We start from the raw sequence: 17,769 nt of genomic DNA, 5'->3' as shown, positions 1-17,769 counted from the left end.
ATTAAGTGAAAATATAAAGTGTGTACTACCTTCCCCACTCCCACATTCTGAACTGGGTTTTAATACTGGATTTTTTCTGGGCCGCCCTGGTTTTCGTTTTTCTGGCTGCTGAACTGGTCCGGCACCCATGCCTGTCAAATTTTTTGTTGTTGGTGGAATATCAGATAAAAACTTGTGTCTTTTCTTTGGGGGAACATTTGGGACATATTGCTGCAAACCAAGGTCATCGTCAGAGTGATTCCAAGAAGGAAAAAATTTCTTCTCTTTGAAGCTAAACAATTTCCTATGAAATGACTTCATTTTGGATTTTTTCTCCATGATCTGTAAAGCAAAGTCCCTACTGCGAGAAGTTTTCAACCTTTTCACTTTTTCTGACTCAAAAGGATGTCTAATGTCTTTCTTTTTAGATTTCACATTGATTTTGGTTAATTTGAAAATGCTTGGTAATGGCACTTCTCCAGGCTTCACTCTTATGAAGGTTTCCTCAGGACGAGATATGGCCAAAAGGTGAAAATTGTCTATCACATACTCCAAGTGATTCAGAAATAGAGGGTCAACAATGTTTCTATGTTTGGATCTGAAGTTGATCAACTTTTCTTTCTTTTTCTTCAGTTTTTGCTGCTGTTTCATTTTCTGTAGAAAATGCCTATTTTCATCCCCATCTTCTGGATCAGAATCAAAATTACTAGACGCCAAGATATTGGACTTACTTGTAAAACCAAGTAGTGTCTTAGCACTTGATAATTTGAATTTGGGCGAGGATGAGAATGCATTGTATTTATCAGTAAAGCTACCCCCAGAGAATTCTGTGGGGGTAACTGTGTACTTCTTTTTCTTGCGACCTCTTTTACTTTTCAAGTTTCCATGTTTACGCATCATGACATGCAACTTAGGTTTCCGAATCTTTGGAACCTGTTTTAGCTTTGACTCAGCACTGTGCTGTTGTCCAACTGAAGGCACTGGGTCAAAGGTTGGTTCTATGGAATTCAGCTCATCCTCAATGGAACTCTCATGCAAGTCGTCAAGAGCTAACATGCTGGGGTTATGAAACTGTGAAGATATGGAATTCTGAACACTTTGGATAATGGACTCCAATTCTCTATCCTCAGATTCATTTTCTACACTAGATGTAGGAAATTGATCAAATCCATGCCTATCTGAGGATGTTGAGGGCAAGGATGCTTCAGGTTTCAGTGGCCTTTTCCTTGGTCTTCCTACCTTTCTCCTCTCTGGAGGTTTTTGAAATGGCACAGGGGATGGTGCCCTCATTTGATAAATAGGAGGTTTAAAAGAAAAAGATGAACTTTCCACACTGGAGGTGGACTTAGCTGGAGAGATATCTGATAGATTTTGAAGGTAGTTGTTGTGAGCCTCAGAGAGTGATGACTCTGATGATTTAGATGGTGATATGTCCGAAAAGTTGATTACATCCGAGTTAGCATCAATCTGAGAGAGTTGGTCCAAAATATTTTCAGGTAAAATCAGACCAGACTCAACCTCAGTTGAGGAAGTTTTTTTCGTACCAGGGGCAGTGCTTGTTTTCTGAGAATTATTTACACCTTTAGAATGATTTACACCAGCTCTTGCGAGAAGCGTCTTCTTATTTAGAGAGCCTTTAGGCCGACCTGGTCCTCTTTTAGCAGCTTGAGCTGAAACCACTTTAGGTGGCCTACCAGGGCCCCTTTTCTTGAAGGTGGGCTTTCCTGGGGGTCGACCTGGCCCCCTTCCACCACCAGAAATTTTTGCTTTTCCTTGACCTGGGGGTCGTCCTACACTGCGCTTCTTTATTGGCTTATCTCCCTCATGAAACTCGTACACATCAAATGCCTTCTTGAGAACCTTTTCACTGTTCTTCTTGTGTTTTGTGTATTTACGCTTCTTTGGTTGTGGTGGCTCATCCTCCTCTTGAACCCTATCTGGACACTGTGCCAGCCTCTCTTGCAGTGAAGGGCCTGGGATTAATGGCACAGAGAACGAATTGTCTTCCTTCGAAATTGTGTCATCAACCTGAACTGGCATTTTACCCGTAGTCAACAATGTACTGCTCTTATGGAGTCGCAGAAACTCGGCTCTTTTAGGTACTCGGCCAACGCTTTTCTTTTTTGGAGACGGTGAGTGAGAAGAGGATGTATCACTACTGCTGCAACAACCCAAAATGTTATCACCCAAGTTTGTATTCACAACTAAACTATCACAGTGTGGAGAGCCCATATCAAACTCTTTATCATGCCTATGGTTTGATTTTTGCAAATCAACCCCTGATCCCCCATTCATGGCATCTTGTTTTTGACAGGAAGATGCCATTTCACAAGACACAGTTTCAGCAGAATCCAGTTTTTCACTTGTTTGAACACAACAAATGTCACTAGTGTAAACCCCCACATTTACTTTTGAATTTATATCCGACAATGTCACAGATATTGGAGATTCATTTCCAACAGGTGAATCTGCTAAAGATATGCCACTATCTGGTGACACATTGGACTGCATGTTGTCCAAGCGAGAGAAACTTTCCTGCTGATCATGAACACTTCCTGGACGGGTGCGATCCGACATAGCATCAGATTCATCTCCACTTCTCGTATTCCTGAAAATGAATTCATTTCTGGCAACATCGGCAGCCAGTTTAGACGAATTAATTTCACATGGAATTTCACTTTCTTTTTCTATGTCACAATTCGATGGTCTTTGCTTAGATTTATTCGCCTTGAGTGGCCTTCGTTTCTTTTGAGATTTACTGTCTGCTTCAGATGATATGTTGTTTAGAGCAGTGTTCATCATTTTATCAAAGATATTGTCATGGAGATTCGAACATTCAGACTCCGGTATTTCATTTGTATGTTCACATTCACTTTCAGAGTTGTCATCTTTTGTTGCTTCAGAGACCACCAGATTTTTCTTCCTTGATGCCAAAGATTTGGTCTTCTCTCTTATTTTGTCTAAGTTTCCCACATCCTTAACACTCCCTGCTTTTGATGCCATCTTTCTGTAGTGTCTTTTTAACGGTGAGCTCTTTTTATCCAGTAAGACATAGCATTTACTTGAAAATTTGTCTTTACTCCCATTTGAGGAAATTTTGGCTTCATCTAACACTTGTTCTTCTACACCTGATGACTGCACAAATTGTTGGAATGTATTCTGAAATCCTTCAGATGACTGATTTGACCCTTCCTCCGTATAATTACTAGCATTGGGTCCTTCAGCATCATACCTGGATTCACTTTTGTGTTCGTTGGAATCATTTGGATATTCCATCCTTGCTGAGGATTTTCTCACATACTGCTCAGGATTGGTTCTACATGATTGCTACAATCAAAGTGAAATTCTAGGTAAAGTTTATCAGTTTTCAAATTCTCATTGCATATTGTAATCTTCACATGCAGTGTTATTATTTCATAGCAATCAAAATATGTAATAATGTTTAATCAAGTCTTAATCTTCAGAAGATCATCTGTATCTTTAAAAAACAAAACCAAAGAGGTTTAAACAACCTTTACCCCTGTGTCAACAAATACACTGTCTTCCTCATTTAGTCTGGAGCCCTGTCCTTCGTCATAACTAGGGGAAGATGAAGAAGATGAACTTTTCTGTTTAGCTGATATGGTAAGCTTTAACTGCCCTTGTTTAAAATTAGTCCCTTGGACAGAGAACTCCTTTTCAGATGAACTGGCGTTATCGCTGTCAGAAGACTCTGCTGTACTGGAGTGAGGAGATTCGCTGCTATATACATGGGAAGTCACTTCTGGGTCCTCTCTGTTCATTTCTCAGTCATGATCCATATCATGGATCTCATCAATAAATCACCAAAAGTGACTGCAACAATATAAAGAGAACAAAATAAAACATTACTCTCACAATTTTTTATATTAAAGCAATTTAAAATATAGCTTAAAAATTACTTGTGAAAAACTTAACAACGTGCATTGTCCTCTCTTGTCGTTATTTTGCATATATCACTTACAACTGTGTAACATACAAACATAAGAGTGCCATAAACAATGATAAACAACAAGCACAAAAATCCTTCTTACCCGCCAAAATGTGCACCTGTTTAAATTCATTTAAATCTGATCTACTATAAATGAAAAGAAATCAGTCTAAGTAGCCATACACTCTAGTATTTACCTGTTATGTCGTACAATTGATCTAATTAGCAAGATTGATTACTCATACGATTATCAAAACATCCTAAAATCTACGCCATACCTATCGCTGATCAAATATGGCGTCTGTGGTTGAGAACCGACGGGGATTTTGAAAACGAGATTGTTTTGTTTCGCATCACGACATGATATATAATAGATGATAATCCACTTTGTGCGTTTGGTTTTCAATTTGAAATTTTACTTTAAGATTGAGAATTGCGTATAAATAAATCAAAACATTAAAATTTTGTATTTTAATCTGAAGGTCAAGGTCTTCATCGAAAACGACAATTTCCCCATTCGTGTTTGGTGTGTTTTGGTACAGCAAAAATTAATTAAGATTTTTACTAAATATAAAAAATCCAAATTTGTCTTTAGTTTTGCATTTTACAAAAATATAAATTCAAAGAATAAATTTTTATTCAAAAACATATTCTATTCAATATGTCTGCCTCCATGTACTGAAATTGACGTCGTGATTGTAACGTTACAGACATAGCCTAATTACAAGCTAAGTTTAAATAAGAAGAAATGCAATGACAGCTTAAAAACTTATCATGGCTTCTGTGATATATAGAATAGTATCGAAACAACCATCAGGTAAATGTTTATCTTACATAAAGTGAATTTAAATGGCGTTCGAATTTCCTCTAGATTATGACATTACACAAATATTGATTGAAGTTAAGGGCAGCTTATTTATGTATCCCCTTATGGGACGAAATATTGTCCTTTTTAAAGGTGCAAACATAATCAATGCTGCCGAATACATAACCAACAATTGTTTTGTAGTAAGAGAAACACAAACTAAAAAAAGGAGAGGGTTAAAAAAAACCAAATCAAGCTAATTTCTCAGCCCAACGTTTAGAAGACACGAGTTTAACTTTTGCAGTCCATGTTCTAAATATCTTTTTCTCTTGCAACATTCAGCTGGTCATGAGAATCACATTAATAATGTTCTAACTAACTCCTCTTAGAATCCTCTATGATTCTCAAATCCCCATATCTGTTTAAAAGGGCCTAGCCTAACTGTGAATTAAAATTTTAATTGACTATCCACCATTTGAGTCAGCGTGACTCCTTCAAATTAAAATAACTTTTCTATAAACTAGCTGTTGAAATGGCAAGATAGTGGCAAATTAATTTGCATTTCTTATGTGCACAAAGTTATATAACCAAATAATTCAAATGATAATTTAGATATTTGATTCTTATCTCTCTCTCTCTTTCTCTCTCTCTCTCTCTCTCTCTCTCTCTCTCTCTCTCTCTCTCTCTCTCTCTCTCTCTTTCTCTCTCTCTCTGAGATAAAGTGCACACAAGCTTAGTTGTCATAGAAACACATTTTTCTAGTCCTTAAGTAAAAATAATTGTTGTTAGTTAAAATGTCATGCCTTAATGTTAAGTTTTCTTTTACAACCATTTTAACAAGGCCTTGGACATAACTACCTATTTCTTTGGTCAAAACAAGTTGAAAATTGTTTTAAGTGAAATATACACCGATTGCATAGCCAGACAAATCTTGCTGATTTCCAAGAGCAATGGCTGAGTGGCCAGCAATGAAATAGACAGGCGTACGTCACAATGCTGTTTGAAACCTTGCAACTACCCAAAGTTCAAGCTCTTATTAAAACGGTTCTAATTTTTTTTTTTCACTCTTTAAAAGGATATTGCATAAATTCATCACTGCTTAGATCTTCCTCATCTCTGAAATGCTGGCAGAGGTGTGTTACAACATTTAGAACAGAGATCTCTGACCCAGTAAGTACTACATTAAATTATAGTCTTTTTTTGCATCTTTAATAGTGACAACTTAATTTCACAGTTGTCTAGTGATATAATGGCTTTGCAACAACAAAGTTTTGCAAATTGTTTTAAATCATTTAATTTATATAAATACTGGGTTACAACTAAGAGTTTCTCTCAAAGACTTAAAAAGTCAAAAACACAACTAAAAGTTTGAATATTGAAATCTAAATAATATATGTTGCATTTTTACAATTAATAATCTAGCATAATTTCTTTGATGTATAGATAAAGAACAGATTAATGGAAATGGTTTATAACTTGTTTTGCAGTCAGAACATTCTTTTGATCATGAAGGACAGTTTTACACCATACCAAAGAATGATGTACAAAAAATCTTTATGTTGAACTGGATGAGTCCACATGAAAAGAATATGGTAGGCTCTTCCTAAGATGTCTAGCCACTATTCATATAAATATGATGGTTGGCATGTGCACTTAACTATGCTGTCAATAGGTGATATTAATTAACAAACTGGTACCCATACTGCATAAATGGTCAGGCAGTTCCCTTACCAAAAAGCGGAAATAAACCATGCCGCATATGTATATGAAGGTACGCGAAATGTACCGTTCTGCAGTGGGTGCTTCTCACAATTTCAGCGGATATTAATTACTCTCATTTTAATTGGGACTCTACAGGGAGCTATAAGTTTTGATTTTTTTTTTTGGTTTCAGAACAAAATGTTTCAAGAGTTTAGTATTCTAATTAGAAGACCAGCTTTGGAAGTCATGGACATTTTGAAGAGGTTGAACTACAACTATCCACTGACAAGATTTCTTCTCTGTATCCTTGTCATAATACATGTATATCAATGATAACAGTATATGTAGAATATTATTTGAAGTTTTTATATATAGACTGAAGAGTGTGTATTGATTTGTTCAAGACTACCGGTATTTACTGGAACTATTATAAGTTAAATCAAGAAAAGTAAATACCAGGTAATAGAGGGATTTAAGCAGTTATACAATAAACAGGGAAATATTCGGCCCTGTTTTATATTCGCACTTTAGCCTCATTGTCAGTGGGCAAATTTAAGACTGAGTGAATTCAAATGTTCAAATTATCTCTCTTTAAACACAACTTTACCCGGGGGAATTCAAGATGGGACGAAACCGTTTGCAAGTGAAGAAGGACGAAAACAACATGGGGTGAAAATAGCCCTGTATATAGTACATTAAAATTTTCAGCAATATTAATTTTTAACATCAAGATACATGTATTATGAAAAACATGATTAAAGAAATAGTACTAGTGACTAAATTACTTGTGATATCAATACTAAAGGAGAACAGAGCAACTTGAAGTAAAAATAGTGTGCGAGTCATGAAATTCTTTCTCTTTTAATATTGCGTAAATATTCGAAGGTCATTTTATGTAAACTTAACAAAATGTAGATGGAGAAATGAATGCTGGTAAAAAGTTTACAATGACACACATAATGCATTACTGTCGGAGCCAGAACTGGGTCCTATTGACCGTGCCTTGGGGTGAGTGAAATGCTGTTTGATTTCATGTGTTACTAGTATGTTTTTGTGATAGTATATATTGCGCTCTGCCTTGCAGGCATGCTATTGTGATCAGTCTGTTTGTCCATCTGTCTGTCAGTTGTCCTTTTTACATCACTTGTCCAAAGCATATTTTCTCTCCACTTGGCCCAATTTTGCATAATCTTCACACACAAAGTACCTTGAGTTGAGTTTATGCAGTGACCTTGAATCAAGTTTTTAGATCAGAGGTCATTATCAAAGTAAAGCTTTGTGTAAAATATTTTTTCTCTCATTCTCATTCTGGCTTATAGAGAGGTAAAGGGTTTTAATGACCTTGGACCGTCCAATTACCTTGAACCACGTTTCAACATCAAAAGTAAAGGTTATAGAAAACCTCTGCGAAAAATGATCCTTGGGAACAAATTCTTCCACCTTTACTTTGGCCCCAACTTACCCACTCTTCCAAAGACCGCCTGTAGGAAAGGGTGTGCATTGACCTTGAACCAGGTCTTTAGGTCAAGTGACAAGGTCATAATTGATTTCCATGTGAATCCTCACTGAGACTTTATTTCCTTTTTCTTTTAGCGTCATCTGCCTTAACAGTCATTCATAGAGGGCTTATTTAATAAGGCTAACAATGACCTTGAACTAAATTTCTTAGTCGGAGGTTAATGTCAAGCAAATTTCTTTTGTGCTTTATTAAAGAGGGACCCTATGAGATAGTGTCCATCTGAATTATGTCTAGTTCTTGTCTGATTTATGAGTTTATGATTTAAAATCTTTTCATATAAAGGAATAAATGAATGAAAATACTCTGATTAATAGAGTCTTATATAGGATATAACAAGTGTAACTATCTCAGTACTTCTATAAGATTATCACACACTAGTGCAGAAGTGAAATGGTTTAAAATACATGAGCACTTTAAACAAAAAAAAAATTGTGTACTTTTCTTTTATGTCTTAGTGATTTACCTAAAACACTATCATTTTTAAATAAAATGTCCAAAGGTCAATGTTCCCTATTCCCTATTTTGCTAAGGGGTGTACATTACATCATTTCTTATCAAGTGAAGTCAATCTAGCAATGATTAAAATCATACCCAATGATCCTCATTATTAAGTTGTTATATGATGTACCAGTAGTAGTCTACTGAATCAGACAAGGGAATCCAATTTGGATTACTGGTAGATAAGTAAAATTTTGTCCGTAGCCAAGATTTTATATTATGTGTACCATTAGACAAAAATTCCACCATGTTTGAACTCTCCAACTACAGTGCATGTGATTGGTCCTTTTCTTGATTTTTGAATATACATGGTATTATAAATAAATATAGTCATGTTTATGATTTGTTCAAGTATATACATCAATGTCCCATCTTTAAGTAATTTTAATAAATATAGCTAAATATTCGATGTGAAAGCAGCATTTCCAAGAAGGTAAGTGAAAGTCAAACCTCTCACTTGTTTTATCATATTGAAAAGTTTCACAATATTGGATAGATAGCAGCAGTGAGAGTTTGGTGCAAGATACTTATCTATAGGATTCCTTTGATATGTGTGTGCCTTTATTGGTGTTTTGTATTGTTAGCCAATGAGTGGAACTGCAAGAGACTGGATGTTTCATTCAACCACCACAAGGAATCTCTCTTCGATCTACCTGTTCACTCCAAAATCCTCCTTGAAGATTTTCTACTTAAAAACATGAGTTTAATTAAAGAATTCACAGTGAGTATGATTAATACTCCTTTTTTCTGTTAAACAATTGCATTCATGTTCTTCAATGAATTTACTCCACAGAAATATGAAAATTGTAATATCAATTAATTTCCTGTGCATCAACAAGTTCTTGGACTTTGTACTTTTGTGTCTTTACTGTGAGTGTACATTAGCATCTAGTTTGTATTTTTATTAGCTTTGGTACTCACTGTGTATTTTGCTTTGTAGACTTCTACTACATATGAGTTTTCTGAACATGAAGCATCAGAGCAAGGAATACCCCTGACAGATTTAATTTCTTTTGTAAGTAGAGTACAGAAGATATGGTTTTACATAAACACACAGAGTTGATCTTAACTACCATAAATATAGGATGGGGAGGAAGGATATTTCATATGCATGATTGTTTTCTCTTACCAAAATGAATAAATTAAAGAGTTCTTGGGCATTTAATAATTTTCCTCCTCCAGACCAAAATGAGTTATAAATATTAGAGAAAAGTGTTGCCTCTGCTAGGGTTTGAACCTAGGTCCTCCGACATGTAATCAAAGATCTCTGGTCCTCACAAGGTTCGATAACTCTTAATTATCCGGAATTTTTTATTTGTTCCATAAATCTACCTTTTTTATGGACAAATTGAATTAGTCTTAAAGTTTTAATATAACGCAAAGTCATTCAACGATCTGCTTGGCTTTGTGGCTCCATGGAGACCTACTACCTAGAGGTAAAGGGGTTCGAGCCGTCGATGCATCAATACAACCGTTTGGTTTTTTTAATTTGAACTCAAGTCTACGTTATTTATTCCATTATATCCATTGTGGCCAAAATTGCAATAACTTTGTAAAATGCATGGATACCATAAAAAAATTCTTTTAATTTTAGTTTATTAATAAAGTTTGAAGGATAAATAACATTTTTTGATGAAAAAAAAACTTTGAGGCTGAGAGTCGGAGAACCTTAATAAACTGTTTGTCTTCCTCCCATCAGTGTTTTATATATTATCCATGGTAACAGGGGCTTCTACTCATATAAAATTGTTTATGACTGACCAAGTACCATGACCTTGAAATGAAACTTAAAGGTCAAGTTCACTAGTAGGAAAGTCCTAATATTACAGTTGCTGTAATATACATGTACATGGGAGTTACTTTTTTTTCTCAAAAACTGTGAAGGGGGGGGGGGGGGGGGGAGGTGGATTATTTTCCCCAATTAATTCTTTAGATATCATATAGATATAAAAATAATTTTAGAAGTTTGTAACAGATGCACAGGGTATAATTCATTCCTTTTGAAAGAATGATTCTGATCAATATTGTTCATTGGAAAATCTTTCAGAAGATTTGCCAAAGTAATATGTTTAAGCATCCATATGTTCAAGCTGTGACTTGAGTAAACATTTACCATTCTTTGAGTTATGTTGTAACTGATAACCTTTAATTATTCAATGATTTTTAGTCAAAAACATCACCAATGCTGAAAGTCTAAGTGAAAGAAAATTGAAAACAAATAAAAAAAGATTTACGCACTCATATGCTTCTATTTACCGGTATGTAAACAATTAATGCCATAGTCCAAGATTGATTACTTTAATGATAACTCTTAATTGCTTTTTACCTTGAAATTGCAGGGAATTACAAGAATGAAGTTTGCAAATGATGTTGTTGGAGCACTATTAAAGGAACTGCAAATTCTAGCAAACAATGACAAGTATGTAACATTATAGTCAATATAGTTGGTCGATCTACATGTAATTTGAATTGAATGTTAAGATCCACTCCTATACTTGCTACATGCACATAAACAATACTGTATATTTAACAATACATGTTGAATACTATTGCATACCTGATATTAGTTTTATAAAAATGTTTTAGAAGCAAGTAATGGAACAAATTAAATTTCTAATTTTATAGGATGAAAGTTGTAGTATGATATTCATTAAACACATTATACATGTATTTACACATTTATATTTTTTTATTTTCACATCTACCAAGTATTATTCCCTCTGTTTCTTACGAAAACTTATGGTTAATTCATAGCTCAATAGAAACGGCCAGACTTTTTCGATTGGTCGAAATCTACAATGGCTGAAACTGACAAGAAACTGACAGGACTGAAATTGACATGCCCTGTTTATCAATTGGTCGAAACCTACAGCTACATAAGAAAAATCATGGACTGCATGAAATAATCATGATGATATCAGACTCAAAGTCTCACAGAATGATTTTGCTGTTTCTTTTAGCTAACGTATTTATGTACTTTCACAGTTATTTACATGTAGTAAAATTTACTTACTTTTTATAAACAATTTATTAGTTAAAAGAAGGATGTTGATATAAACAATAAAATGCTTTTTTTTATGATTCGTGCGGGTTATGAAGGTAGTGATCATTGCCGAAAAAATTTACATATACTGCTAATGCGGGTTATGTATTTTTAGTGCAATTTCGCTACCTTCATATCCCGAATAAATCACCAAAGAAAGCATTTCACTGTATAAATTATTCAGATATGAGTGCGATTATACTGATATTACGGGCCAATTTGCATGATTTTGATATTTCTTTTTAGTTTGCAAAATGTCTTATATTTTTTCAACTGTTATTTCTCTTTTTAAACTCATGCAAACAAACATTAGCAGAAACTCTGTTTTTATATTATATTAGGCTGATATTTTTCTCCTCATTTTCCAAAATGTTTCATATATTAAATGTAGTAATCATTTCTCACATTATTCATCATTCAATCAATCAATAAGTCAAGCATTCTGCCTAATGAACTTCCTACAAATTGAATTATAACATTTATGAATTATTCTCTTATGAAAGGGTAATGAAAAAAACAACTCTTTCTTTTTTCAGAATAAAGCTTTTGGTTACCATAAGGGGCATCAACTCATTTTGGAGAAAGACTGGCCAGAAAAAAGAAAAAGTACAGGAGGTACAACTTTGATAAAAACCACCTACAAGGCATTTCATATGATCAATTAACTAGGTTGGTCATGTGATGATAATGTAAAATGCCACCAAAATAGTAAAATGTGACGGGTTTTCCCATTCTTAGTTCTAAGCAGAAAACATTCACATTTGATTTATAAGAAATATTATATTAGGGAATGTTTTAGATTTTACCCTTCACATGCATGTTGCCCTCTGATTCATCTTAAAAGAACACTGGAATTGTAGAAGCAAGTAGAATTAATTAGATCAGATTACATTACTACATGTATATCTATCAATCAATTTTGTTTTGTTTTAGATACATGCCCAGCAGTTGACACTTGTAAACCAGTTCATGGAGCTCTTACAATCAGATACTGTAAGGACATTTTTTTATGTGATTGAATTTTAAATAAAAGTTCAATGTTATATTTTTAAAATATTGCTTACTGGTAAAACCTTACTCTGTTGTTTTCAGAAAAATGCTGTTGCCATGTGTTCTACAGAAAGTTGGGTTAATGATGTGACAGACAGAAAATCATATCTTCCCACTGAGCTAATGGGTAAAGAGGTAAGGCAATGACAATCTTGAATATTTTATAGACCATGCATCTATATCCATTCTTTGAAACCTGTAGTCAGTCTTGCTTCCCTTAGTAACCCACATCTGTCTCACTTCTAATACATTGTACCCCCTTGGAGATAAGAGATTTGAGACCAATGGATGTCTGAAGAGAGGGGGGACCAACTTTGGGTTTCTGATTGTTCCCAATTCTACAAGTGTCCATTTTTTTAAACAATCAAATTTAAAACAGGAAAAAATCTTTGTGGTACGGTAGAATGACTTCTGAAAAAAAAACCAGATATCAAGGGAATATTAATAATTTTTGATTGCATGCTGTTTGAAAGTCTACACCCTATATCATTCTTACAGGGCGTTGACTTTCTTGAGCCGTTTTTACCCATTGAGGTCCCAAAATATGGTAATGCAGAACTACAGAGTGTAATGGACTACTATATTGACAGGAGATGGATTCAGGCTCCAGAGGGTACTTATCAAAATTGTAGAAACGCACGTTTGTTAGTAAAGGGCCAATAACAAGTTATTAATTGAAAAAGAAAATGGATACTAATGTTTAATATAACTATTAAACAAGAAATGCAAGCTTAAGAATTTTTAAAAATGAAAGTAAAAAATTACATTTTTCATCTTGTATGCACATCAAATTTTTTTTAATAATTTTTATGTCTTTCAGCAAAAACACTGGATGGGAGGGCTCAAATAAAGTTCCTCAGTGGTCACAATCCTTATCAACTATACAGAGTGTGTGTGCCACTATAGTGGAAATTTATAAGACTATGAATTTTGAAAAAAAAAAAAACCCAGACAATTTATTCATATAATAAAAGACAAAAAATATTATTATCTTGTTTGATATTTTATTTGGTGAAAAATTAAACAAAGAAGGATATAAAGTGTTATGTGGAGATAGAGGTTAAAAAAAATATATAGGCATATTGCATATTGGGTTTAAATTCATTGGTCAAATTGATAGTGAGACTCGAGACATGGGGAACTGTCATTGCTCTGGAAGATGACTCTCCCCAGGAAGAGACAGCCAGTGTTTGTGCTTCCATCGTTTGTGGATGACCTCTTCCACTTCCTCCCAGGATTCCACCACAGTGGTCCCAGATGGATGATCATCACTTGTAGAGGTGCTCAAAAGGTGGACCTCTGATGTGTAGTCATTCTCAGGGAGGGAGGAAGCCAAAGGGCTTATGGATTGCATTGGTGGATTTAATTTTTTTTCAAATTTCTTAGAAGTCAATGCTGATAGTTTAAGTTCTGTTGATCTATGGATTTCTTTCTTATAATCTGGTAAATTTTCTTTTACATCAGATTCCAAGTACTTGCAAAAAAAAAAAACCATAGTAATTTACAGTGAAACTTAATATATTTTGAAAACTGACATGTCAAACACATGCAAAAATAACTCTTTGATTCCGTTTTTGGATCCACAAAAATAAAAACATAGTATAAAAAAGCATTAAAGCATTGGAATTTTCATAAATTTACTATATGTATTACTAAAAGTCTGAATATTAATTAAAGAGGGTGGTATTTACTTTAATGGTTTGATTTGGTGACAATCAAAACACACATAGGCGTCGGAACCGGGGGGGGGGGGGGGGGGGGGGGTCACTGTTTTTTATAAGTTGCACATAACCAAAACTTTTTTTTGCTGGTAAAGATTTTTGATAAGTCTAGACCCCCCCCCTCATTCCCTTTAAATTTGCTTCCGATGCCACTGACAGACATACAATAATAATGGCATATAGCTTGTGAATAAAAATGGAAGGAAAATCGTACTACCTTATAGTGGGGTACAGCTGGAGTTTCCCTGTCACCCTCACTGGGATATAAAAAAAAACAATGGCGAACATTAATATGCACCAATACTACATCGCTTATACATACATATTAAATTAATATACCAACATCTTTGTTATCCAATTGACTGTCACCCATCTTAATTAACCAACATTGTTGGTTTTGACATGATTCAACTTTTATGATAAGCCCGATATATAGCCCCTTAAGTGTCGTACAGTAATGCATTAAACATTGAGAATTTATTATTTGTACATGCCTTACTGTTCTGGCAAACTTTGACTTCACTTCATAAAGATGACTGTTGATATTGGGAAAACCTTTCTCTTGAACTGTATTTTTCTTTCGTTTTCTATCCGATAAAATGCAAATGAAAGTACACGCATAAACACATATCACTACATGTAATGCTTATACATGTAAGTGATTTATATAACACAATGGTGACAATGCATTTTGATTAAATATTCATAAAAATAAATATTGACATGAAAAACCTTGCTTGTAATAACTGATTTGGGTGTGGAAGTTGACTATGGGAGACACCTTGTATGAAGGGAAAAGCATCATTGCCACTGCCATCATTATCACCCAACTTCTTTACTGGAAACACATCCTTGTAATACATATGGTAGGAGAGAAATATCAACATTTTCTGCTTCACCATTTTCACTGACGACACGTTTAAAGAATTGTTGAACATCTATATCTTATCTTGATCGATGAAAATAAATCGTATTTATTTATCTATATATAATAGAGCCTTTAAGTTTTCTGTAAGTACAATTACAATGTCATGACTGAGATACTAAACGTAATACATTTTACTGTATCAAAATTACTGCCGCCGTAATTAAAAATATGCTCAGCTTCTGCAGGGGCTGCTGCCCCGACCCCCTGCTTTCAAATATTTTGTTCCTAGCTACGCCATTGCTAGAGTTCACCAAACATAAAAAACTAACCTGTTGATAGGCATCTGTGACCACTGCATTACTCAGCGAATGTCTACAAAAATATTTGTTATAAAAGATTTGCATGTATAGTATTGAAATTGTATGTTAAAAACTTTATGCCAGTCGGACCAACATTCAATTAAAATTGATGTATATAAAAAATCTGCAGTGTCTATATTTACCCATCATTAAGATGAACAGAATCATTTTTATCTCCAGTATGTACCGTGGGATTTCTATTACTTCTTGTGGCAGTTCTAGAGGCTCTACAAGAAACAGAAATACATAAATTATCTTATTTTAAAGGTATACATTTTAAAAGTATACTTGAAGTACATTTAAGTTATGTCCAAAAATTTGAAATTTCCCCTCTTACTTCCCAAAAGGTAAATTGTACTTGTTTCTACGTGACTTATTCATTTTTCAATCGAGCTTGGAATAATTTTTCGTCTGCTATAACAATGATTCCGAACCCGATGCATTTTATATGGTTTTAAATCTTTTTTTCTCTTTAGTATAGCTTAAAAATATTATTCCTTTATAATTCTCTTATTTTGTTTATTTGAAATTACACAATGCACAAAGGCAGAGATTTTTAGGCTCTAAGAATATAATAGCCTTTTCCGGATTAAATATGTCTAACGTCTTATTTCCTCACGTATTGAGATCTGTATCCAAGGAAACGTTACCAAGGTTCCAAAGTAGTGATAAAGCGCGAGAAGTTTGGATGTACTCGCGCTTCATAGCATAAAAGTTTGTTTTTTTAATTTGGGTTTGTACACCAGATATTGAAGTGGAAATTGCTCACAAAGAAAAAGTGCATAGGGGTAAGTCTTTGATAAATTATTTTATTTAGCTTCATCATACGTTAATGCTTTTAAAACTTATTTCAAAATTGGACATTGAATCTTCATATCAAGCGTATTCAATAGAAAGGAATTTGTCTCCATTTCGAGTTAACAAATTTATAGAAAATAACAGATACTTTGTCATTGACACAATATGACAACAGAATATAGCAATAGACCGAAATTCCTCTAATTCATGGATTCAAAGTGATTATATATTGTTGGTTCTAATCTAATCTTTCGATACTTTTTGCTCCTACATTTTAAAAGAACAGGGATGGGTATGAAACAAGTCACATATGAGAGTAGATGAACAGTGGTACCTGTTGCAAACATCCCTGGTTTTGTTCATGATGTTTTGGACAAACCCAACGGATTAAAAAACTGATTTGAGCCACTTGAAATCATCATTTAATATACTCAATGCAACTTGTTTTATTCTTTTGACCAGCTTTGTTACACATTTAATCATTTTCATAATATTTAGATTGTTCTTTTAAATAAAGATTTTTATGTTGATATACTTCAAATGATTTTTGATATTATGGTTTTAATGGAAAAAATGTTATTTTATTTGGGAAAGATTAAGATGCAATATCAATGTCGATGATAAGACAATGTTTTGAGTGAGTATTGAATCTGATTTTACTAATTTTACTCTTATATAGCCTAACTATAATGCTATTTATGCGACATGAAATTTCTTGTTTGGCGAGAATTATATATTTATTAACATCTGATGAAAATACTTTTTAGTATAGTAATTTTGTTTCAGCAATGTTGACCATCATTTGGTCTAAAATTCCCATGAGATTAATTTTTTTTTCTTTTCATCAACTCCAATTAATTTTTCTCTCCTTATTATGATGAAATAATCATGACTGCATGTACGTAATTTTGTTTCCCAATTTGTGATAAAAAAAATGGTTGTCGGCCATGATAATGCATTTAAAGAAACTCATGTTTATGTGTATATGTTTGAAACAAGTCAAATTTGAGAGCAGATGAACAGTGGTACCAGTTGCAAACATCCCTGGTTTTGTTCATGATGTTTTGGACAAACCCAATGGATTAAAAAACTGATTCGAGCCACTTAAAAGCATCATTTCATACACTCAATGCAACTTGTTTCATTCCTATGATGTAAAGATAATTTGATGTTTCCCGTAAATACCTTATTTAAACAATGCAATTTTTAGTTACGGCTTACTGGATCTTTATTAGAAGTACAGATTTTATCTTTATTTCAGTTGTGAATTGTGATACGTGAAGAATAAGCATCAACCACCTGATATCAGGTGCTCGACCAATAATATTGTTAACAAAAGCAACCAGATTGTCAGAACAAACAACATTATAGTCACTATCTGGGACCAGTTTTGTGATATATTTTACCCACAATGTGCTTGTTATTTGTTTTCATTAGTCAATTTTGTCAATTATAGGGGATAAAACATCGTTGACTTAG

At 33.8% G+C, this 17,769-nt stretch overlaps 3 protein-coding genes and 1 long non-coding RNA gene across 8 annotated transcripts in view; 1 reads left to right on the top strand and 3 right to left on the bottom strand.

Annotated features, from left to right (window-relative positions):
* The window catches only part of LOC105322748 (uncharacterized), a 26,340-nt gene extending 21,995 nt beyond the window's left edge, over nucleotides 1–4,345 (bottom strand). For 2 of the 4 annotated variants that reach the window (XM_066087572.1, XM_066087574.1), the window contains exons 1-3: nucleotides 4,126–4,263; nucleotides 3,492–3,813; nucleotides 30–3,306 (exon numbers count right to left, since the gene is read on the bottom strand). In XM_066087572.1, the coding sequence (XP_065943644.1) occupies nucleotides 30–3,306; nucleotides 3,492–3,761 (3,547 nt within the window). In that variant the 5' untranslated portion in view covers nucleotides 3,762–3,813; nucleotides 4,126–4,263. Of the gene's footprint in view, nucleotides 1–29; nucleotides 3,307–3,491; nucleotides 3,814–4,125 lie in introns of all 4 variants that reach the window. The other 2 variants (XM_066087573.1, XM_011421612.4) reach the window with 2 other exon arrangements.
* Nucleotides 1–17,769, bottom strand: part of LOC105322746 (uncharacterized) — a 127,477-nt gene that overhangs the window by 64,340 nt on the left and 45,368 nt on the right. The window lies entirely within an intron of this gene.
* LOC105346444 (small ribosomal subunit protein mS29) overlaps nucleotides 4,584–17,769 on the top strand; it is a 52,129-nt gene continuing 38,943 nt past the window's right edge. The window contains exons 1-13 of one of the 2 annotated variants that reach the window (XM_066087576.1): nucleotides 4,584–4,745; nucleotides 5,809–5,903; nucleotides 6,221–6,325; nucleotides 6,627–6,735; nucleotides 7,350–7,442; nucleotides 9,036–9,172; nucleotides 9,392–9,466; nucleotides 10,791–10,870; nucleotides 12,031–12,109; nucleotides 12,428–12,487; nucleotides 12,587–12,679; nucleotides 13,043–13,157; nucleotides 13,365–13,479. In XM_066087576.1, coding sequence (XP_065943648.1) covers nucleotides 4,703–4,745; nucleotides 5,809–5,903; nucleotides 6,221–6,325; nucleotides 6,627–6,735; nucleotides 7,350–7,442; nucleotides 9,036–9,172; nucleotides 9,392–9,466; nucleotides 10,791–10,870; nucleotides 12,031–12,109; nucleotides 12,428–12,487; nucleotides 12,587–12,679; nucleotides 13,043–13,157; nucleotides 13,365–13,450 — 1,170 coding nt within the window. In that variant the 5' untranslated portion in view covers nucleotides 4,584–4,702 and the 3' untranslated portion in view covers nucleotides 13,451–13,479. Of the gene's footprint in view, nucleotides 4,746–5,808; nucleotides 5,904–6,220; nucleotides 6,326–6,626; nucleotides 6,736–7,349; nucleotides 7,443–9,035; nucleotides 9,173–9,391; nucleotides 9,467–10,790; nucleotides 10,871–12,030; nucleotides 12,110–12,427; nucleotides 12,488–12,586; nucleotides 12,680–13,042; nucleotides 13,158–13,364; nucleotides 13,533–17,769 lie in introns of those variants that run through there. The other variant, XM_034470518.2, reaches the window with a different exon arrangement.
* On the bottom strand, nucleotides 13,405–15,921 carry LOC117689428 (uncharacterized). Its single transcript, XR_010714645.1, has 6 exons — nucleotides 15,830–15,921; nucleotides 15,636–15,719; nucleotides 15,463–15,505; nucleotides 14,998–15,116; nucleotides 14,483–14,852; nucleotides 13,405–14,018 (listed from the first exon to the last, which is right to left on the bottom strand). It is a non-coding gene; the product is annotated as an uncharacterized lncRNA (long non-coding RNA).

Source organism: Magallana gigas, chromosome 6 (genome assembly GCF_963853765.1).
Source record: "Magallana gigas chromosome 6, xbMagGiga1.1, whole genome shotgun sequence".
Classification (NCBI taxonomy): domain Eukaryota; kingdom Metazoa; phylum Mollusca; class Bivalvia; order Ostreida; family Ostreidae; genus Magallana; species Magallana gigas.
The sequence above is the reverse complement of the archived record's forward strand: the minus strand, read 5'-3'. Positions and strand labels throughout refer to the sequence as shown.